This window comes from Cucurbita moschata, unplaced genomic scaffold (assembly GCF_002738365.1).
Source record: "Cucurbita moschata cultivar Rifu unplaced genomic scaffold, Cmos_1.0 Cmo_Scf00031, whole genome shotgun sequence".
In the NCBI taxonomy this organism is placed as follows: domain Eukaryota; kingdom Viridiplantae; phylum Streptophyta; class Magnoliopsida; order Cucurbitales; family Cucurbitaceae; genus Cucurbita; species Cucurbita moschata.
This window is the reverse complement of record NW_019268547.1, coordinates 179339-201088: the sequence shown is the minus strand read 5'-3', so window position 1 is coordinate 201088 and position 21750 is coordinate 179339. Positions and strand designations below refer to the sequence as shown.

General features: G+C 39.0%; 5 protein-coding genes and 1 non-coding gene across 10 annotated transcripts; 3 read left to right on the top strand and 3 right to left on the bottom strand.

Moving 5' to 3' along the window:
* Nucleotides 1-258: 258 nt before the first annotated feature.
* TRNAG-GCC lies at nt 259-329 on the top strand. The gene has a single exon. It is a non-coding gene; the product is annotated as a tRNA-Gly (tRNA).
* A 61-nt stretch (nt 330-390) lies between these two features.
* Nucleotides 391-1547, top strand: LOC111464656. Its single transcript, XM_023108872.1, has 2 exons — nt 391-523; nt 609-1547. Exons 1-2 carry the CDS (start codon nt 484-486, stop codon nt 1076-1078), a joined length of 510 nt encoding a protein of 169 aa, XP_022964640.1. The 5' UTR covers nt 391-483; the 3' UTR covers nt 1079-1547.
* A 427-nt stretch (nt 1548-1974) lies between these two features.
* On the bottom strand, nt 1975-5796 carry LOC111464852 (malonyl CoA-acyl carrier protein transacylase-like). Of its 2 annotated transcripts, none has more exons than XM_023109105.1 (10): nt 5341-5796; nt 4383-4468; nt 4160-4226; nt 3581-3723; nt 3347-3395; nt 3113-3250; nt 2935-3015; nt 2667-2843; nt 2439-2525; nt 1975-2336 (listed from the first exon to the last, which is right to left on the bottom strand). In XM_023109105.1, exons 1-10 carry the CDS (start codon nt 5581-5583, stop codon nt 2274-2276), a joined length of 1134 nt encoding a protein of 377 aa, XP_022964873.1. In that variant the 5' UTR covers nt 5584-5796; the 3' UTR covers nt 1975-2273. The 2 variants fall into 2 exon arrangements, with proteins under 2 accessions (XP_022964873.1, XP_022964874.1); XM_023109106.1 differs by lacking the exon at nt 5341-5796 and adding an exon at nt 4757-5324.
* Nucleotides 5797-6372: 576 nt separating this feature from the next.
* LOC111464851 (shewanella-like protein phosphatase 1) lies at nt 6373-11118 on the bottom strand. Of its 2 annotated transcripts, none has more exons than XM_023109103.1 (10): nt 10771-11118; nt 10505-10605; nt 10104-10217; nt 9755-9964; nt 9209-9344; nt 8631-8803; nt 8211-8299; nt 7973-8042; nt 6921-7011; nt 6373-6759 (listed from the first exon to the last, which is right to left on the bottom strand). In XM_023109103.1, exons 1-9 carry the CDS (start codon nt 10967-10969, stop codon nt 6925-6927), a joined length of 1179 nt encoding a protein of 392 aa, XP_022964871.1. In that variant the 5' UTR covers nt 10970-11118; the 3' UTR covers nt 6373-6759; nt 6921-6924. The 2 variants fall into 2 exon arrangements, with proteins under 2 accessions (XP_022964871.1, XP_022964872.1); XM_023109104.1 differs by having other exon boundaries at nt 6392-6717.
* Nucleotides 11119-13070: 1952 nt separating this feature from the next.
* On the bottom strand, nt 13071-15695 carry LOC111464877 (laccase-13-like). The gene is made up of 6 exons (XM_023109146.1): nt 15563-15695; nt 15024-15175; nt 14705-14949; nt 14508-14636; nt 13457-14407; nt 13071-13364 (listed from the first exon to the last, which is right to left on the bottom strand). The coding sequence occupies exons 1-6, from the start codon at nt 15677-15679 to the stop codon at nt 13234-13236; spliced, it is 1725 nt and encodes a 574-aa protein (XP_022964914.1). The 5' UTR covers nt 15680-15695; the 3' UTR covers nt 13071-13233.
* Nucleotides 15696-17032: 1337 nt separating this feature from the next.
* On the top strand, nt 17033-21237 carry LOC111464916 (sorting nexin 2A-like). Of its 3 annotated transcripts, none has more exons than XR_002714114.1 (6): nt 17033-18397; nt 18478-18687; nt 18967-19227; nt 20659-20745; nt 20926-21068; nt 21100-21237. XR_002714114.1 is itself a non-coding variant. In XM_023109197.1 (6 exons), exons 2-6 carry the CDS (start codon nt 17468-17470, stop codon nt 21004-21006), a joined length of 1569 nt encoding a protein of 522 aa, XP_022964965.1. In that variant the 5' UTR covers nt 17036-17286; nt 17464-17467; the 3' UTR covers nt 21007-21237. The 3 variants fall into 3 exon arrangements, 2 of the variants coding, with proteins under 2 accessions (XP_022964964.1, XP_022964965.1); XM_023109197.1 differs by having other exon boundaries at nt 17036-17286; nt 17464-18397; nt 20926-21237; XM_023109196.1 differs by having other exon boundaries at nt 20926-21237.
* The last annotated feature ends 513 nt before the right edge of the window (nt 21238-21750 follow it).

Here is a 21750-nt window from a genome sequence, read left to right as displayed (position 1 = left end):
GGAAACAGAACTAAACAACATACCGAATATGGGCGAGTTCAGGTGGAGCACAGAAGAGGAAATTCCTTCCCTTCGAAAGTTGAGAGAGTCTTGGAAGAGAAAAGGAAGGGAAATGAATAAGTGGTTGAGACTGAGGAACTGAGGCATCGTCCATGGTGGGCGAGTGCCGCCATTTCCCGCTTCCACATTTCTCGTGTTTTACCTCTCACTAGAACAGGACTAGATTTTATTAAAATCGATTCGCGTTATTGCCAACAAGCACCAGTGGTCTAGTGGTAGAATAGTACCCTGCCACGGTACAGACCCGGGTTCGATTCCCGGCTGGTGCATGTCCTTTTTTTATAAAATTGTTTTCCATTTTCGTTAAAATTTATAATTTTAGAAGATTTTGTTTTTATATGGCTGGCTTTAGATCCTTACGATCGGATGCACCTGCGCCGAGTGCCCTAATTAGCCATCGTCGCTGCTCGTTCCGATTCGAGAATGAACGCATCGTTGAATTCAGGAATGGTTTTCTCTGAAGGTACATACAAAGATGGTTTTTCTGTTTTCTGTTCTTTGAAGTGATTCAATTTTCCTGAGTTCTTTGGTCGCGATGTTTCTCGCAGACATAGCCGACGGAAGTGATTCGGATACGAATTCCGCTGAAGGATCGGATTACTACGAGCCGATCTCGGCCATTGATGGTGAAGAATCCGATGAAGCTGGATCAGATGACGAACCTTACAGCTCCGATACTCATTTGCACCATTTACCCAACGGTTGCCGTGTAGAGAATGCAGTTTCGTCTCTTAGCCTGAACGACGATGTGGAGAGAAGGTGCAGTGATGAGGAAGAGGAGGAGAGCATGAGAGAGGCTTCTGATTCAGCGATTAGAATGGCGTTTAGAGAGGATGAGACTCGGAGAAATGCGCCGCTGTCGCCGGAGAATGCGACGAGGATCATGGAGGCCATGCGCGGCATCTCATTTGGCGGCTCTGCTCCAGATTGGACTCGGATTGTATCTGAGGATCGTTGGATTGATCAACTTCGAAGGCTTAGGCAAACCCCTACCTCTCCCAATAATTTCGGAAACTGAGAGATGGAACTCTCATCATCTCAAAATTCAGATCCTTCTTCTTCTTCTTCATTCCTTTAGTTTAACATAGAATTGTCATATGACTCTCCGATAATCCTCTTGAATAAAGATCCTTCTGGGTTTTGGTTCGCGAACAGTTCATCCATTTCCCAATCACATGCGCTTTCTTCGATCTCATAATTAAGTGTCAACTCAACTTATGCTTGAAAGAAAACTGAAGTCATGACTTTCAAGGGAGCTGCTTGCTTCAAGCTACAATATGATGTCTGCACTTTTGTCTAATGGCTCAAAGCTCAAAATAGAGAATTGAATTGGTGATATGTTAGATCATATGTTTCTCGGTTCTTGAATTCAAACTCTCTGGCCTTCCTTCCCCTTTTGTTTTCTTTGATTCTTGTATCCTATGGAGCAGAAGTCATCTGTAATATTTGATGAAATTGAAGTAAAGGACTGATGGAAGTTTCCATTATCATAAGGAGGGGCAAAATGTTGTATAAATTATGGCTTAAATGGTGGGCAGTTCAATTATATAAAAAGAAAATACGAAACATTTCCTTAACTCACGTTTTAAAAATCTTGAGGGTACTCTAAAAGGAAAAACAAGGAAAAACCCAAAGAAGACAGTATGTGCTAGCGATGAACTTGAACTGCTACAACAAATAGTATAGAGTTAGACATGAGACTACAAATGGTAGAGAGTTAGACATGAGGTAATGTGCTAGCAATGAGGGAAAGCTAGGCTTGAACGGTCACAAATGGTATTAGAGTTAGGCATAGGCATGGGGCAATGTAGCAAGGAGAGAAAGCCCAAAAAAGATAATATCTACTCGAAGCTTCCAATTTAGGCCGGAGATTATTGAAAGTTGGTAAGGAGTAATAATTTCAATTACTTCAAAAAAAACTAGTCAGATGAGATAACAAACTGCGTAAACAAATCAAAACAGAAAACATAACCAACTACTGGTTCAATTCAAAATTTAACTCATGAACTGTCGTAGCAACATACATAAAGATTCTCGTGCACTTGCTTTAGAAACTTGAAGCTCTAGAACTCATTGTAACATCTGGACACATAAGAAGGAGCATAGAACTAATCTCTGTTTAATGCTGTTGGCACTAATGGGGAGATGGGCAAAGCAGATACAGAAAGAACTCTGCAGCCATGAGTGAGTTGTTTGCTTCAATCTAGACTTCATTAAGCTGCAACATTCTCAATATCTGCACTTTTGTCAACTCTTTTGAAAATCCCAGCTATAACCTGTTTACCCAACCCAACGTAGAAAATATTTGTGAGAATAACCCAAGATATATTTTCCCTAATACAAAAAGGGTGACCTCAAATTGGTGTAGAGTTTCATACCTTTCCAGGGCCCAATTCATAACTCTTCTTCAGCCCCTTGTTGAGTAGAGTTTTTACTGTTGTTTCCCACAGAACAGGAGAAGTCACCTGTAGTTTTGAAATGGGAATAATGAACAATGTCAGCATTGATTGCCATACGGAACAAACCATGCTGATTCTGACCCCTAAACACAGTTAAAGGGAAGATGCCATGTGTAGTCTTCATCCTGGAAGTTATGAGTTAAGTACCTGGCGTGCCAAAATTTTCTTAATTGTGTCGGGATCTGCATGTGGCTGCGCGTCGACATTGGAGATGACTGGTATTCTGGGAGTTCTGATTTCTGTTGCTGCAAGTGCAGCTTCTAATCTTGAAACAGCAGGTTCCATGAAACTAGTGTGGAATGCACCGGCCACAGCTAGGCGTACCTACAATTGAATGGTGCAGCCATTGCCATTTTAGGTCTAACGGGACCTTCAAAATGCAAGTTCCATTATAGATAACATATAGGATAGATACCGTCATTCGAGCTTTGAATGACTTTGCTTTGGATTCTACTACTTCTACTCCTTTAAGACCTCCTGATACAGCATAATTGCCCTGCGACGGTTCGAATGCATTACATGAGAACGGCAGTATAACTATGCTAATGACATTTAAGCAGACCGAGCTGAATTTGAATTTAAAAGAACCTTACAGGACATAGAAAATTTGCTATCTGAACTTTATCGGCTTCATCGACTTCTTGATTAGCTGCATCACACAGCTGTTGAACCTTCTCTGAGTCTAACCCTATGATACTGACCATAGCACTTTTTGCACCATCAGCAGCTGCCTGAAGAAAGTTACGGGGAAAAGCTGGTTTCGGTCACTACAACAATATGCCGGAAGCTGAAATAGAAACATTCATTACCCAACTATTTATCTTTACCTGCATTGCCTCCCCCCTTAGTTTGACGAGCCTGAGTCCATCCTCAAAGCTAAAAATGTAAACAAAACCATTAGCAACCATGTCAATATGAAAACATAAAACATAATCACACCATACAGAGATCAAAGATAGAAGGCTTTAGAATATTAAACTTATTTGATGCTATTTACTCGACCAATAATCTAAGTATGCAAGCTGGTACACTTTGGGACTACAGTCAGCCAGATTAGATACCTGAAAGCCCCTGAAAATGCTAATGCGGTATACTCTCCCAGGCTTAGACCACAAGTGACATCAACAGAATCAATTATTTGTTGGCCTCCATCACGTGCACGAAGTAGCTCAACTGCAGCTAGACTAGTGACGTAGATAGCTGGCTGCAATTGTGCAATCAATTCAGCAGGTTCAAAACCTTGAACAGGGACAAAATGACAACCTAACATTCACACAAATGCATATGCAAAACGCAACATACATACACAGGCGTAAGCGTAGACACAAATACAGATCAAAATAGGAACAAAACTACTTTTAGTTTTCACACAACATAGATCACAAAGAGTACCACTGCAAATCTATGTTCTGTGAGAATGGTCCGAAAAATTAAGCACCACTACTACCTCATAAGGTCAACGGGTCTAACAAGTTTCACCAGAAAATCAAGCATTCTGGCCACATAAGAAGGATAAACTTCCCGAAAACAAGTCTTTTCACATCAGAAATCAATTGAACAGTGCCTTGCATAGCCATCCCCTAACTATAAGTAAATAAAAAGCCATCTAAGAGAAGTCTGAATAGTTCAAGATAAAGCACCTGACTTATAACAGTTGAATCTAGTTTCTCCTTTGGCCCATTAGTGCAGACATCGAGAAGATCAAACCTGCGAACAAAGATGAAATAACATTATTTTACATGGGCAATCATTCCATTATCTGGAAGCCTGAGAGGTGGGTCAACTCTCTATGTATGGTTGACCTTGAACTAAAGTCCATGCAAGGACTAGTGCAAGATGGGAGAATAGTAATAGGGGAAGTACCCCAAAATATCATTTGCTCGCTTGAACAAGTCAGCTGCGACAGGAACGCTTTGAGATTCCTTTCCCATTCCCACAGCTTGTGCACCCTGACTCAGTGAAAAAAGAAAAAAGATTCAAAATTTTGTTTGTAAAAGAAAAAGAAAATCACAAGTGCAGTCCAATTTCCAGCTTCATGATTTATGCGAAGTTTTTATGAGATCTTCTAAAATATGAGGTAAATCTAAGACAATGGGCTGCATCCTCTACTCCTTGATCAAGGTGCCAACATATGCAGGGCACCCGAACAAAATTCAGCAAAAGACGCCTTCATAAAACATGACTCAGCAGAGTCACCATAAAAAGTAGAATACTTGTTTCTCTTGCTAGGCGCCTACATTTGTACAACACAGGACACTGATGAACTCGTTGGCTATTGCAGACTCGTCTTGAGATACAGAATTGAACTTCATGTCTTGAGATACAGAAGGAGAACTAAATTTTTGCAGACTCGTCTTTCTTAGCCTTCAATTCTCATGAAAATTGAAGATTACTGGTTAAAGAAACAACATAAGTAACACCATTTTTTAGAACTCTCCATGCATAATAGTGACTGTGTTCTGTTACTATCGTAGCTCATGACGAGTTTCTTTTATGAAAGATGAATTACAAGTTTTGCACACCCCGACCCACAAAAAGAAGAAAAGAAACATACACAATCCACTTTTCCCATCAAAAAGGAAGAAACTATTAAGGCAAATGCTTAATTAGCCTTCTCAATGTGCATGTGAGCATCGGAAATTACGAAATCCTCAACCACTTTTCACCATTGAAAACGCTCGCTTCAATTCAAAACTGGAAACTGGATTCACTCATCACTCTACACAACGTCCATTTCTCCTCGGAAACTAATTCTAGCGCATCAAGTAAGCAACACCAAACTCAATAAAAAGAATGAAAAAATAAAACCGTTCGAAATCACCTGCCCAGGGAACAGAAAGGCACAAGTGGGCTTGTAATCCAAGAACAAGGAATCATCGATCAAAGTCTGCGATCCAACCGAAGCGCTCATAAAAACCCTAGATCGAGAGATGGTTACACCAGTGGAGCTTCGGGATCCATTTCTGAAGCCAAGAAATGAGCTGGAGCTCCTGAAAGGGGTGGATGCATTAAGAGGCAACTTCTTGAGGGAAATTGTGGAAGGGAGAGCAAGAGAAGAGGCCATGACGGCAGCGGAAATGGGAGAGGGAGATCAGCGGAGGACGGCGGTGGAGATCAAATTGGGAATGTGAAGAAGAAAGTTGCGGCAGGATAAGAATGGCGAGCAGGTTCCACGTTACAAGAAATGGAGGTTTTATAGGTCACCGGAAATGCCAAGGTTTTTGCGGAGTTCCCAATGGGCAGAGACTTTGGGAAGATGGTAGGATAACCAATAAAACCGCCAAGCTGCCTTCTTAGTACTAAGCATTTTTATTTTTCTTTTAATTTTCAAAAATAAACCTAATAAATATTACTTTCTTTTTTAAATTTTAATTTAAGTTTTTAATAAATAAATATCCTCATCAATCATGAAAATCTCATATAATTAATTGAATTAGAAAAAACAAATTTATCAATGAAAAATTATAACCGAATAATTAATTATACTTATTAATGGAGTATTTATACTGTTTCAAATAAAACAATAAATATTTAATTAATTATACTTAAATGTTAAAAAAAACATTCCAATTTTAACCTTCTAATTAGTTCTGGGCCCAAATTTCATTAAAAAGTTATCTTTTAGGAATGCAATAACTAACCACTCAAACTCATTGCTAGCCGATATTGTCTGCTATACTCATTGTTAGTCGATATTGTCTGCTATAGCCTGTTAGCCGATATTGTCTGCTATAGCCTGTTATGTATTGTCGTCAACCTCATGGTTTCAAAAAAGGAGAAATTTCAACACCCTTATAAGGAATGTTTCGTTCTCCTTCCCATCCTTCCCAACCAAATTAGGTAGGAGTAGAAATAGAGAATCAAATCAATAATTCTTTGAACTGATGATATTTCACAAATATGTACTGTACATGTCAATGGAATTGAACAAGAACAACTCCTCTAGAAGTGGGTTTCAATGGTTAAACGCCAGTGTTTTACAAAATCAAATTTTGACTGAACTCTGAAGTGAGGGATGGCATTGAAGTCGATTTCTTACCAGAAGTCATTCGAAGGTGTAACCGCTGTGGCTTCTCGTGCTCTTCTCGACGTCATAGATGGAGGAGCTGATTATGTCTCCATGAAAAAGCTGATTATGGAGCTAATAGTTCTTGGAAAAAGCAGAATCCAAGCTATGAACAGATGATCTGAGTTGATTCTAAACCAAGCAGATAAAGTAAACATGATGCACATTCTTCATCTGTCAAAAACAAATGAGAAAATAAATTCACATAGTTAAGAAATGATATGATTTTGAATACTTTTGGCATTTCAAATGTTGCCCAAGAACATCGTTCTAATGTCTGTTATAATGTTTCAGAGAGGTACGAGGAGGGAGAAAGAGTTGGAAATTATCAATACCTTGCTATATATAGTTAACAACTTGAAGTTCACTAAACCTATCCCTCTTGCTTTTGATAACTCTAGCTTTGTCGCCTCTGATTTCTAGTACCTGGTAAAATGTTGGAAACATTAGGGGGGGTAGTAAGAAATGGAATTTATAAACACTAAAGAAGAATGTAAAGTTATTATTATGATCTTATAATTTGTCGCGTATATCCTCTTCGTCCCTATGGTATCGATGCAATTATATGGCACATCAAGAAATCATGTTAGCTTTCACACTACCGCATTATATTGTTCATTCCTATTTATGTAACAGTTCAAGTCCAAGCCCACCGCTAGTAGATGTTGTCCTCTTTGGGCTTTTCCTTTCAAGCTTCCCCTCAAGGTTTTTAAAACGCGTCTGCTAGGGAGAGGTTTCCACACCCTTATAAAGAATGTTTCGTTCTCCTCCCCAACCGAAGTGGGATCTCACAAGCCACCCCCCTTTAGGACCCAGCGTCCTCGCTGGTACTCATTCCCTTCTCCCATCGATGTGGGACCTCCCAATCCACCCCCTTCAAGACCCAACAACCTTGCTGGCACACTGCCTCATGTCCACCCCCATCGGGGCTCAGTCTTCTCGATGGCATATCGCTTGGTGTCTGGCTTTTATACCATTTGTAACAGCCCAAACCTACCGCTAGCAGCTATTGTTCTCTTTGGGATTTCTTTTTCGGGCTCCACTCAAGGTTTTAAAACGCGTCTGCTAGGGAGAGGTTTCCACACCCTTATAAAGAATGTTTTGTTCTCCTCCCCAACCGACATGGGATTTCACAATTTAAGTAGATAACTAATCGAAGAACGAAGAATAAAATGGAACAAGAAAAAGTATAGGAATCAAAAGGCTAAATGTAGTAAACTACAGATATTAGAATTGTAATCTACACAAAGAACTAAGAAGAATCTTTAGGATGGCCTCAGAGAGATCATTATTTTGCAAGGAGTTCAGAATAAAATGAAACAATCGCTACAAGAATATGTAAACCAATAACCTATTTACAACATAGCCAGTAAACCGTATCACATACCTCAGGTCTCGAGTTAAGAACTCCACTTGACATCCCAACATCAACTCGCCAAATGCTACAATTGTATTTGCTGCAAGGAAAAATCAAACTTCTAAGACCATTTTGAAAAGGGTAAATCTAATCTCTTCAATGAGGACTAAAACATAGAGTACGGTTCCTTTATATAAAGCTAAGAAAGGTCTAAAGCTCATCTTCAAATCAAAAATTGCAAGAGACCACTTATGTTTCATGGTCGTACCAATTTACTCCAGCCATTTGAGGAGTGTGGCCTACCACCATTGCCTTGGCGCCAACTGCTTCTAGTGTGTCTTCGAGAATTGAATTTATCTGTCAAGAACCAATCATGTATCATCCAAAATTGTTAGGATTTGAATGCTTATGAACTTTCAGATCAGATAAAAGAGAAAAGCAAAGGGATAGAGAGAATTTGCATAACTATGTAAGTGGTTCAGCCAATGGCCCACATCCACCCTAATGTATATCTCTTTCACTTCTTTGAAGAAAATACGGTCAAAGGCACAAGCACTCTCATTTATTCCCAAGTATGACCAAATTAATTAGAAAGCTTAGTTGGGAAATGATTGTTTTCCCTTAACAAGACATGCCTGTTGGCAGCTGACTGAATAAAAACCCGACGAGTACAAGTTACAAGGCTTGCCTGTTTAATCTCAAAGTTTCCCAAATCTGCAAAATCTCTCGAGTATAATCGATTCCATACAACACTATCATAGCCCTTTGTTGCGATGATAGGAAAGGGAGTATTGCCACTTTCACCAAGGCCTTTCATCCACTGGGATACTTCCCGGTTCATCCTTTCTACGCCATATGCAACTGTGGAAGGATCAATATTCCTGTCAGACATTTCAAATTTGAAAACATAAAATATCCTGAATCAGTTTGAACATAGGATATACGATTCTTGTAAATTGGTCTTATAGTTTCAATCGCTTTTAATACATCCTCCATGGTCCAAAAACAATCATCCAACCTAATATATAATTCGAAAAGCCTTTTTTTCTACTAATATGTCACTTAACCATAAGAATTACCTACGCAACAACTACTGTTGAGATGCCACGTTAGCAAGAGGGTGAGAGAAAATTGAGAGAGCATACTATTTTCCAAACCATGTTAGGAAGAAATAATTGTTTTTATACTACAAGGAATAATGTTTGCTATAGTTTCCATTTTATTCGAAATAAAAGCATATTACAAAAAGAGTGACAGTAAGTTTACCATGGTGAGGAAGAAGACCACCATGACAGAAGACCCAGTCATTAACTTTAAGAACAACTGCGTGTTGTGCCAACTCACATGCCAAACGCCCACCGGGTCTGAAGAGGATTGATCTCGCTACCACCCCTTTTTGCTTCTGACAAAAAATAAGAGCATAATTGTTATCAAGAATATCCATGTTTCACAAGTTGAATGAAACCAAACTTGTTATCATCATGCTACCTTAAAAAGTAATCAAGCATGAGACGACAGGGTTACACAGAGATCAGAGATCGTTTATAAAGTCAAAGGTTTTCAGAATAGGATCGTCTTAATTTCGTTTACATTGATCCAAATCATCATTAAGTTTCGAATAAGTTTAGTTACTTTGATCAAATTGATCACCAGGTTTTAAGGTCATTTCTTAAGGAGAAAAATGATTGTTGTTAAAAATTGAATTAATTGGCTGTATTAATATCTATATCATTCTTATTATTCCAGCATCAGGGCGAGGTGAGAATTGAAATAAACAAAGAAAATAAGATGGATAGAAGAGCAATGTAGCACCTTCACCAAATTCATAGGACCCCAAAAATTTTGTGATTTCCTCTGATCTTTCCACCTCTCTGAGACTTGGATCCAATTAAGAAAGGCTTCTTCAAAATGATCTCTATAGTCTTCCAAGTATTCCATGAAGTCCAGACACTCATTAAAAGCCCCAGAATCAACATATCTGAAATCCCCTTCCACATTCATCGTCTCGTGATTCCCGTTCACCTGGATATCCACATTCAACAGTGATAAACAAAAAGAATAAGGCAACATACAACGTTGTCAGAGAAAAAGAACTATTTTGAATTTTGAATTAGCTTGTTGAACATTTACATGAAGCTCATAATGTGTTTGCAGCACAAACCTGAAAGACTGCGCCACCTTGTGCTCTTGCTTGGACATCTAATGATCTCAATAAGGACAATATAGCTATTTCATCTTCTCCTCTGTCCAGTATATCTCCAAGCTGAACCAACACCTACACCAAATTTTTTTATAAAAGAAAGCCTCAATATTCGAGAACCATCAAAAGGGAGCATGTCTAGAAACTGGAAATGAGGAAGATCCAAAATATATCTTCTATTTTCATTGGAATTGAAACCTTTTCATAAGTTCATATAGACCTAGGATCAAAGTAGATAATATTATATTATTATGAAGGCATAGTTGAGTTCAACTTCAAACTTTGTGGATATATTAATTATTGATAAAGTACATGTTATGAATATTATAAAATGTGTATAGAAATGATAAATGAAGACGCACCGTTTCTCCACCAGTCCACAAGTCCCGACTGTCGGAGTCCAATACACCAGCCATCTCAAGCGCCAATCTAGTTTGCTTAAGGTCTCCATGCAAATCTCCAACTGCGCAAGCCAACAGAAAAAGCTCATTTACACGATTGAAATACAAAAAGAAAAAAAACAGAAATACAAATTCCTGAAAGCTTCAATCGAGGTGAAGAGAAACAGATGAAGAAGAAAAATGAATCATAGCTTGAAAAGTGTGAAGGACCGGCAATAGAAACCAACCAGCAACGATTCGGCGACCTGGAGCAGAGACGAAGGTTGGGGGATTTCCACTGACGACGATAGGTTTTAAGGTGTGAGACTTAATGAAATCGTTGCGATTCAGAGAAGAAGAGGAAGCGAAGAAGGATTGGATCAGGCGGCGAGGTTGTGAGGGTGATGATGAATAAAAGGAATTGAGGTTGAGGCAGAGGGAAGCCATTGGTTCTTGAGCGAGCAGCCAGAATCATATGGCTGTTAGTTTGGCACCATTAAAATCCAACAGCAAAGGAAGCTCTTCCGCTTTGTGGAAGACGATGATGAGAGAGTGGTAGCCACATATTTTTGTTGCTGCACCCACTGTTTCTTCTCGCTTCCCTTTTTTGGCTTTTTTTTCTTTTATTAATACTATAATATCCATTTATCTCATAAATATTTTTAAATTTTTAAAATTTACAATAATATCATTAAATTAAAAAGAAAAAAAAAACAAAAAAAAATTAATATTTTATTTCAAAAAATAAGTATAACTTTTGAAAGTTTTAAAAATACATTTAATTTTTTTTTAAATTTAGCATTTTAAAATATTTTTATTGTCGGTATCCTTTCAAAATATGGAACTTTTAAAAGTAACATTTAAAAAATTTAGAGATAATTTATAAACTATTAATAGAAAATTTTCCATCCCGTATTAATGATAAGAATTTTTTAAAACTTTTTTTTAAAGATAAAAAATATTAATGCAAGTATTTTAAAATATAGTTCTGGCCGTAATTATTTTTTAATTTTTTTAAAAAGTTAAGGGCATTAATGAAACTTTTAAAAATATAAAATTATTTTAAAAAATACTTAAAAATATTTTAAAACAAAATACTAGCATTTTTATAGAAAAACTAAACATCAGAGTAATTTTTAAATTTTTTTTAGTTTAAAAATTTTATTGAAAATCTCGAGAGTGAGAAAAGAAGAGGGCGAGATGTGAGATTGTAAAAGTAAGGGTTATACCAACAAATATGAGTTTAATTAATTTTAAAGTTTTTATGATCGGACTATTGAAAAATTCTTATTTAATTTGCTCATTTATTAAAAGATACTAAATATAATAATTCCTTTTTAGATAAAAATATTGAAGTCAACGTTACAACAAAATTGGTTAAAAAAAAAACTCTGTGGGTAAGGGTTAATAAATTAAAACTTTAGACTTTTTTTAGAGAGGTCTATGAGGCCGTATTAATGAAATATTTGACTATGGTTCTTAATTTCCTTTTTTATATTATATAGTCGGATACGACATGTAGTGTTTCACATTTAACTATATGATCTTTTTCGACCATATTGTTTTGTCAAAGCCTAGTATAGATAAATATGGTATGATTTAATTGCATTTGAATATTTTAAATATGCTAACTTCTTCTTTAGAACTTTTTAAGTATCTCAATCGTAGGCTAATTAAAGCATGATTTGGTTCATGCATGGTGTGCTTGAGTTAGAAAATAAATTGGGTTGTCTTATGGTGTGAGATCTCGTATTGGTTGAAGAATGGTACGAAGCAATCTTTATAAGAGTGTGGAAACCTCTCCTCAATAGACGCATTTTAAAATCGTGAGACTGACGGCGATATGTAACAGGTTAAAATGGATAATATCTGCTAGCAGTGGGCTTAGGCTGTTACAAAAGGTATCAGAATCAAATATGAAGCAGTGTGTCAACGAGGACGTGGTCTCTAAGGGAGTGGATTGTGAGATCCTACATTAATTGGAGAGTGGAATGAAGCACTCCCTGTAAGGCTATGCAAACCTCTCTCTAATAGACACGTTTTAAAACCGTGAGCTTGATGGTGATACATAACAGACCAAACTAAGCAATATCTACTAGCGCACAAATGCGTTTTAAAATTGTGAGGCTGACGGTGATATGTAACGGGTCAAACTAAACAATATCTACTAGAGCACAAATGAATTTTAAAACTTTAAGGCTGACACTGATATGCCAAACTAAACAATATCTACTAGTGTGCTTGGACTATTACCTATAGTCATCCTGGGCTATGGTAGCCAAATGCATGGAGCAGTGGATGGAGCCTGAGTTGTGTGCTTTAGGAAATTTCTAGGCTAGTTCAACCGTGAAATTGACCCCAAAACACTTTCTAGCCAGTTTTGAACCATTTTGTAGTTTCAGAGAACACATTAGGATGAAATAGTTTTAAAACTCGTCATTTGATCTAACAACCTTGTTAAAGAATAAGACATTTAGATTCAAAGTATACGAAACCCCAAAAAACGACACGAAATCAATCGAATAAAGAGTTTTGGAAGGTAGTATATAATTGTGGACGACAACATGGATACGAGATGAGATGATTTTGTTTATCCTTAAATAAAAATTAAAAGCTTCACCATATATGTTGTACTTGCTTCCAATCCACCAAAATAATAACAAAGATTATATGATTGAGAGGTTCAACCAATGTATAGTATAGAGATGTTCTTAACAAGGAGGCAGATCCGGCGGGGGAGGAAGAACAGACTGCAGCTCTCCTTCGCCATTCTCAACCAGAAACACCATCGCCAATCCCCAAGCAAGGTGCGAGTCTATATGGCAATGCATCAACCAAGCCCCTGTTTTTCAGCGCGCAATCCATTTATTACGGGGAATTCAAAACCATTTAATTATACAGAACACACATTTATTTGTTGCAATCGGAGCTTACCTGGATTATCAGCCACGAATCGGATGGCAACCCAACCACCGGGGGGCGTTCCAATCGTGTTTCTCACCGGTGGGTCGATGAGATTGAACCTCGCCGGATCCGTGGCTGGGTTGAAGTTGCCAAAACCCGAACCAACGACGTAGAAATGGTAGCCATGGAGATGCATCGGGTGATCTTCGGTGGTTACAATGCTGGTGTCCTGCAGCACAATCTGCACATTTGACCCATATTTAAGCCTGTAAGCCTTGGTCCCTCGACCGGGCTGCCAAAGCCCTCTGCTCACGTTCCCTGTGTAATCAAATTGCAGCGGCGGAACCGGCGGAAAGTCGGTGGTGAAAACCCCCGGAACGCCTTGGTAAAAGGCTTGCATGATGGAATTGGATTTTGGGAAAACGAAGGAGACGTTGTTGATGCTGGCGGCGAAGCGAGTGCCGTTGGGGCCTTGGCAGCGGGGGCTGTTTGGGTTTGTGCAGTTGATGAGGCCTAATCCGACGGTGAAGAGTAAGCTGTCGTCGATTCGGGTCGGGACGTTCACTCTGTTTGGGCTCCGGAGTTGGGAGGTGAATCGGGTGGCGGTGGGGGTGTCGTTGAAATTTGGGAGCTGAGCCATAATGGGTCGCGGTGGCTGCTGCTGGTGTTGCTGGCAATTTTTGTATTCGAGGATGGCTGTGGTGGTGGTGTTGTCGAAAGCGGCGTTGAGGGCGGTGTTGTAGGCGGTGGCAGCCATGTAGTAGTGAGCTGGTTGTTGGTTGGCTGTCAGGAGGACATCGGTGGTCTGTCCGGGTCCGACCATAATCACATTTGTTGTGAATGGTTTGGTGTAAGACGCGTCGACGGCCAGCACCGTCAATTGGTGGTTAGCGACGGAGAAGAACAGCTCCTGATTCAATGCTGAGTTTATGATCCTCAAAAGAATTGTCTCGCCGGAATCCACCGCAAATCTCACCGTCTCTGCCAAATATCAAACACCAAAACCCTTTTTGTTTCATCGTAACCAAAACCCATTCCAAATTTGTAATAAAGAAGACAGCACCAAGCACCAAGCACCAACCTTTGCCGGAGCAGCGGTAGAAGTCGCCGGGCTGGCCGTTGATGGTGTAGGCATCGGACACATTAGGAGCTGCGCCAGTGAAAAGCGCCTGCCGCAGCACACTTATTGGGTCTCTGTCGAACCATTCCCCTGTTCAAGAAACCATAAATAAGGCATTGCGAGCATTTGTTAAGCATTTCTTAAGAGACTGCGGTTACCAAGAAGAACAGAGGCTTCTCTTTTGGGCATTAAGGAAGGGTATGAAGAGGGGAGCTTGGGGTAGATAATGAGAGCGCCATAGACGGTGGCTCGAAGCCATCGGCTATGAGCATGCCACCACAGGGTTCCCTCTTGGTCTTGAATGGTGAACCTGTAGGTGTAGCTCCCTCCTGGCTTTATGGAGCATTGGGTCACGAACTCTGGCCCATCTGCCCATGGGTTCCTCAGCTGCCTGATCCCATGCCTAACCATACAATCAACCATTTAAGTACCGCTAAGTTTCGTATTCCCATCAAATGGAAAGATTGTGGTTCGTACCAATGGAGAGAGACATTGTAGCGGGCAACATTGACTACTTTGATGACAAGGGAATCGCCGTTTCTGACCGCCAGAGTTGGGCCAGGGAACTTCCCGTTCACTGTAATGATGTTGTGGACTTTGCACAGCCTCTTCACTGGCTTTGGTTGCACCTGCGGTTCAGTTTTTGCACACAAACAGAGACAAACAAACTTACTGGTTGCTTGTAACAGTAAAAACTACCACTCTCACGAGCTAACACGAGTTATTTTTAAGCATGTTTTGAAGTTTCTAGACCGCTAACAAATATTGAACTCTTGGGCCTTTCTGCTTTCGAGTTTTCCTCAAAGTTTTTAAAACACGTCTCGTAGTGAGAAATTTTCACACCCTTATAAAGAATGTTTTGTTCCCCACTCCAATCGACGTGGAATCTCGCATCTATGATCGAGACATAAATAATAACTTTCCATTTTCGTAAGCCTTGGCACTTTTAAGATCGTATACTCGTTTACTCGAACGTGAGAATACGAATCTAAAAAGCGGAGAATTTGAGAACTTACAATGAACTCATGGTAGTGAGTTTCTGCAACAGCAAAGGGAGGGAGTAAAAGGAGGAAGGCCAAAAGGGAAAGCAAGAAGAAAGAGCAGCAGGACTTGATCTTAAGCAGCTCCTCCATCACTCCCTGTGTTGTTTGTGATATGCTTGGTGATTTAGAAACTGAATGGGAGGAGGTATTTATAGGCAGAAAAAGAGGAGTGAAAAGGGATGATCAAATTTAATAATTACCAAAAAAAATTGTTGCAAAATTAGGTTTAGAGAGTCAGCAGCTATTGCGAGGATTTAAGGTTAAATCATTTTGGTTCAACCATTAATGGGGATTAATGGGGATTTGTTGTACCCACTTCCTTTCCATAAACACAAACCACTGATACTAACTTCAAACTATCAGATTCTCGCTAGTTTATACTCGTATACGAATTCAAATATGATTATCTTACGTTCGTATCAAATTTTCATAGATGAAATTATTGAGAGGTTCATGTTCAATAGCAAAGATGCCCGAGTAGCAATTTGTTTTAGAATGTGCTCATGGAATTTCTAGATATAAGATTATGGAAGAAACTAGGATGATCCAGTAAAAAAAAAAAAAAGTACATAAATGAACCGATTTCATATCCAAATTGAGAGCAATTCTATGTTGAGTTACTGTTTTTAGAAATCATGCTAGTGAAAATAAAATATATTAAATGACTCATTATTTTGTGGAAATAATGGGTAAAGTGTTGTATCATAACTACATGTGATGTTGAATATGAATTTTAAATCTTGATCCAAATTCTAAGCATGCACGCCAGATCTCATATCGGTTGGAAATGAAAACGAATAATTTCTTATAAAAGTGTGGAAACCTCTCCCTAAATACTTGTTTTAAAATCGCGAAGATGACGACGATATGTAACCGACCATAACGGATAATATCTGCTAGTGGTGGACTTAGTGGTTAAAAATGATATTAGAGCCAGACAATACGAGGATGCTAAATGCTAGGTAGTGCTCTTACAGTGGAGCTAATCAAAACAATTAGTACCCAGTTAGATATACGAAAAAGATTGGTACGATATTTGATAATTTTTATTAAGTGTTGTTTATAATAAATTATTTTAATAAAGTCAAAAGTAGTTAATGTTGTAATTAAACATCCATCAAGGCACTAATTGGCAATGTGTAGTTGTTCAAATATAAATAAATTTATTGAAATGCAGCAGGTTCCTATAATTTCATAACAAATTAGTTTGCCTACCAGGTCACACCTAAAATAATAAAAAAAATAATAATAATAATAATAAGAATAATAATACTAATAATGATTTATTACTATTTTGTGGATTATATTTAAAATCAACTCAAAACCATTTAAATAACTTGTCTTTATTTTATTTTTCCCGGCCATCGACGCCCATTGGAATTCTTTGAGAAGTCAACGATAAATTGGCGTTTTTGAGGCGACACGGGCACTAAAGATATCGGGAGAAGAACGAAACAGTACTACGGTACTACACCTCGTCCATTCTTCCCGTGGACGGAAAGACTTCTGAAACGGCACCGTTTTTAGGACTGGAGGTTTCTGTGAAGGGTGGGTTCCTGCAGCGGCCACGTGCTTGTCTTGCTCACTCTTCGTCGTCCTCAGCTGGCTCTCTCCGCCACGCCGCCTGGTGGCCTCCTCTGCTTCGGACTTCCCGCAGTTTCTTCGTTTTGTAGATTGCTAAGCTGATACGCGCAGTGGTAATTCCTGAATTCTCTGTTGTTTAACTGGATTTTGTTTTGGGGATTAGATTCTAGGATGATGGATTCGGAGAACCAGGGCTTTGAAGAAGCCCGATTGTATTCCTCTCATGAGGAGGTGGAAAATTTGGATTTCAAGGAGAAGTTAAGCGCCAAATCTTTTTCTAATTATCGCAGTGCCATGTCCTCGCTCTCTGATGCCCACCATCCACTGTCCTCGCCGGCTGTTCTTACACCGGCTGACTCAGATCCCCTGCGTCCGCCGCCGATGGATCGAGATCTCCAAAAACCTTATGTGTCTGATCATTTTTTCTCCGACCCGCTTCACTTTTCTGATGTGAATTTTGGCCCGTCGGATGGGAATAATGTCAGTGATCTTAATGGTGTTGAAAGCCCTAGCAAGAGTTTGGAAAGTTCTGGGAGTTTGTCCAGATCTTCGTCTTCCAACTCCGAGTATATAAAAATTTCAGTCTCGAATCCCCAGAAGGAGCAAGAGGTTTCGAACTCGCTAGTGCCCGGTGGGAGTTCGTACATCACGTATCTGATCACGACGAGGACTAACATAGCGGAATTTGGAGGGTCAGAATTTAGCGTTCGAAGGAGGTTTAAGGATGTGGTGACGCTATCAGAGCGTTTGGCGGAGTCTTATAGAGGGTTCTTTATACCCCCACGGCCGGATAAGAGTGTGGTGGAGGGCCAAGTGATGCAGAAACAAGAGTTTGTGGAGCAGAGAAGGGTGGCACTGGAGAAATACCTGAGGAAGCTAGCAGGACATCCAGTGATCAGAATGAGCGATGAGTTTAAGGTGTTTTTGCAAGTTCAAGGGAGATTACCACTGCCAACAACCACCGATGTTGCATCTAGGATGATTGATGGGGCAGTAAATCTCCCTAAGCAGTTGCTCAGTGAGAGCGCAATGGCGCCTCAGGAGGTGGTTCAGCCAGCGAAAGGTGGAAGGGATTTGTTAAGATTGTTTAAGGAATTGAAGCAATCTATGACAAATGACTGGGGCAGTTCGAAGCCTCCAATCGCCGAGGAGGATAAGGAATTCTTGGAAAAGAAAGAAAAATTGTGCGATTTCGAGCAGCAGCTCAGTGCTGTATCTCAGCAGGTGACATACTTATTATACTTATTAGTTAGCCAAACTGTGTATATTATTTGCTGGTCGTTTTAATTATGGTTGTAGCGCAGGCTGAATCGTTGGTCAAAACTCAGCAAGATATGGCAGAAACATTTGGAGAGTTAGGTTTGACATTGATTAAGTTGACGAAATTTGAAAATGAGGAAGCTGTATTCAACTGTCAAAGAGTTCGTGCTGCTGACACAAAAAATGTAGCTACTGCTGCTGTTAAAGCAAGCCGATTATATCGAGAACTCAATTCTCAAACTGTGAAACATTTGGTAAACTTCTTATCTTCCTTGATGTTATGAACTGAAAACATTGCTATTTGATCGAGTTATTTTGAAAATGGCTCTTCTTTTAAGTAATAAATTAGACAGTTAGTATTGCCGAAGAAACTCGTACACGCCCACACTATTCGATCTATCATTTATGTATGTAGATTATGAACATTATAGTCCATTCATGATATGATAGAATAATAGCAGCTAGCTCAAGACTTGTGCATTTCATTATAGTCCTGTAATTATTCCGTAGCTATTTATTTTATTTACTTTCAGGACGTACTTCACGACTATCTGGGATTAATGCTAGCAGTTCATGGTGCATTCTCAGAACGCTCGAGTGCTTTACTGACCGAGCAAACTCTATTGTCTGACTTGTCCTCATTGCGTTCAAGGGCTGAAAAGCTTGAAGCCGCATCATCTAAAGTATTTGGTGGTGACAAATCAAGGATTCAGAAGTTAGAGCAGTTAAAAGAAAGCATAAGAACTACAGAGGATGCTAAAAATGTTGCAATGCGAGAATACAAGCGCATAAAGGTGCCTTCCCATCAAATCTTGCAGTGTCTTTCCTTCAATATATTTTTAAACTGTAGTACATAGGATGTGATGTATGTTATGGTATGAGTCTCGCCTTGATTTGGAAGCTTTATCGCTCGTATTGTTCAGAGTGTAGTTTTAGGTTGTAGGATTTTGCATTTTGTTATCATTTTTCTTTGCTAATTTCTAAGGAAGGACGATGCTCCTATTATTGTTGGGCTTCTCGTTTGGTATATATGGAGCTTACATCATGAACTCAGAATGTAATTGAACATCACACTTCCTATTTTCTTGCTAATTTCTAAGGAAGGAAGATTAGGGTAAGCCCCAAGAGTAAGCGACTCTTTCTCGTGGCCTTTAGGATATGGATAACGATTCAGTGCTTTAAGAATCATGTCAAAAGAGATTAAATTGGCTTTGTTTTCTTTGAGGAAACTTAAGCCAGACTTGATTGAACCAAAGGGCAAAGTGTAAACTCAGGTGTCGAGGTTGGGTTAAAACCAGGACGAGCTTCCTTGTGTATATTCCTAGGCACATCTAACTTGACTCAAGCACTTCTACTTTCAGTTAAAGGAGGAAAAAAAAAAAAAAATCCCACTTTTGGAGATGACTCATAGCTAGGAACAAGTTGTACTTCGTTGCTTGCTGATCTGAGATATTTAGTTGTGGGATTTTCATTTCCTTATTTCCTGAGCAGTATCAGGATTTTCTGTAAGGTGTCAGGTTTAGAAGAACCCTTCTGTGTTTTGTCCTGATGCCTTCACGTGAGATCCCACGTCAATTGGAGAGAAGAACGAGTGCCAACGAGAACGTTGGGTCCTGAAGAGAGGTGGATTGTGAGATCCCACATCGGTTGGAGAGAGGAACGAAACATTCTTTAGAAGGTGTGGAAACCTCTCCCTAGTAGAGGCGTTTTAAAAATTTTGAGGGGAAGTTCGAAAAGGAAAACCCAAGACAATATCTACTGGCGTGGGTTTGAGCTGGTACACTTCATATATGATCATTTTGTGATATGTTTTTGGGGTAAAAGGAGGGAGTGAGAAGCAAAGGCCATTGCGGCTTACATCTGAGCTCCCCTGAGACAAGCTCTAACTTTTAGCCTCGTCTTACGTCTTCTTTGAACCATAAGAGGCCTGGGCTTTTTTGTATGCTTTTACATGACTGTTATGCTTTAGCCATACTTGCTCATACAAGTTTAAGATTTAAAATATTTTTAGTTAAATTTGAGACTACGTTTCGTCTCGCCCCTTATAGGGTAAAATCCTGAGGTCACCTTTAGCATTTCAAGGTCTGAACTTCTACAGATCATATTGCCTAAACCTCGACTCAGTTGTCACAATTTTTGTCAATAACACAATGCAAAACCTTTCTTGCTTTGGCTTCTCAGTCGTTTTTTACACTGGCCTGATGATGCTGTATGTAATAATTCAGGAAAACAATAGAAGTGAACTGGAAAGATTTGACAGAGAACTACAAGCCGACTTCTTGAGTATGCTCAAAGGGTTTGTAACAAATCAGGTACGTACCGTCCTGCGTCCTGTCTAGGATGATGATGATGATGATCATGTTTTAACCCATAATTCAAGCTTTGTATGATTGTATGATCATTTTAACTTGTGCTGAAGCATGCATAGCTCTGGTTGGTCAGATATTGGAATAAATGATTATGTAAAAGGGTTTTTGTGTTGTTGTTGATAGGTCCGATATGCAGAGAAGATGTCTGAAGTATGGGGGAAGGTAGCAGAGGAGACAAGCAGCTACTCAAAGGAGAGCAGCTGAGATTGGTTCTGTGGTATCAATTCCAATCCTCAAGAACACATTCTTTTTCCTCGTTTTTTCCTTTTAGTTCTTCTCCTTTTTGGTCTCACTAGCTTCGTTTCACTTCCTCTTTGTTCATATAATTTACCATTTTTAAGGTAATAAAAATATGAAAAGGAACACACTTGGGGAAGGTTTTTTTCAACATCTTTATTGCCCAAGTTTGTGTCCCTACGATATATGTTAGGTTCCCCACACACTGAGCTGATGCAGCACATGTTTATCACTGGAAAAGCAGCAAAGTGAATGTAGCAATCATTTTTCTTTAGTTATATAATGACAAGAATCATAAAGTTTTTGAAAATATAACCATTCATAGTGTAATCCATACCATTCTTTTTTTACAATTATTGCATTCTCTTTTAAAAATTTTAGTGACAAAGTTCTTGAAAGTATCAATTCTTACTAGTTTTATAATCATTCCATTCTCCCTCGATCTATAATTACTCCTTAGTCCCATTTTATTAGATCATATTTCTCTAGGTCTCGGGATGAATCCCATTTATAGTTATTATTAAAATTTTGAAATTAGCCTTCCATTAACAAATTAATTAATTTTTATGAAAGAATATGATTCAATTGAAAGGGTAATGCATAATGATTATGAAGTTTGAAAAATAAGACCAAAAAGGTGATTTGGGACCCTTCTCCCTCCTTCATATTCTCCAACCAATTCATTTTGGTCTTAAACTTTGACCATCCCTC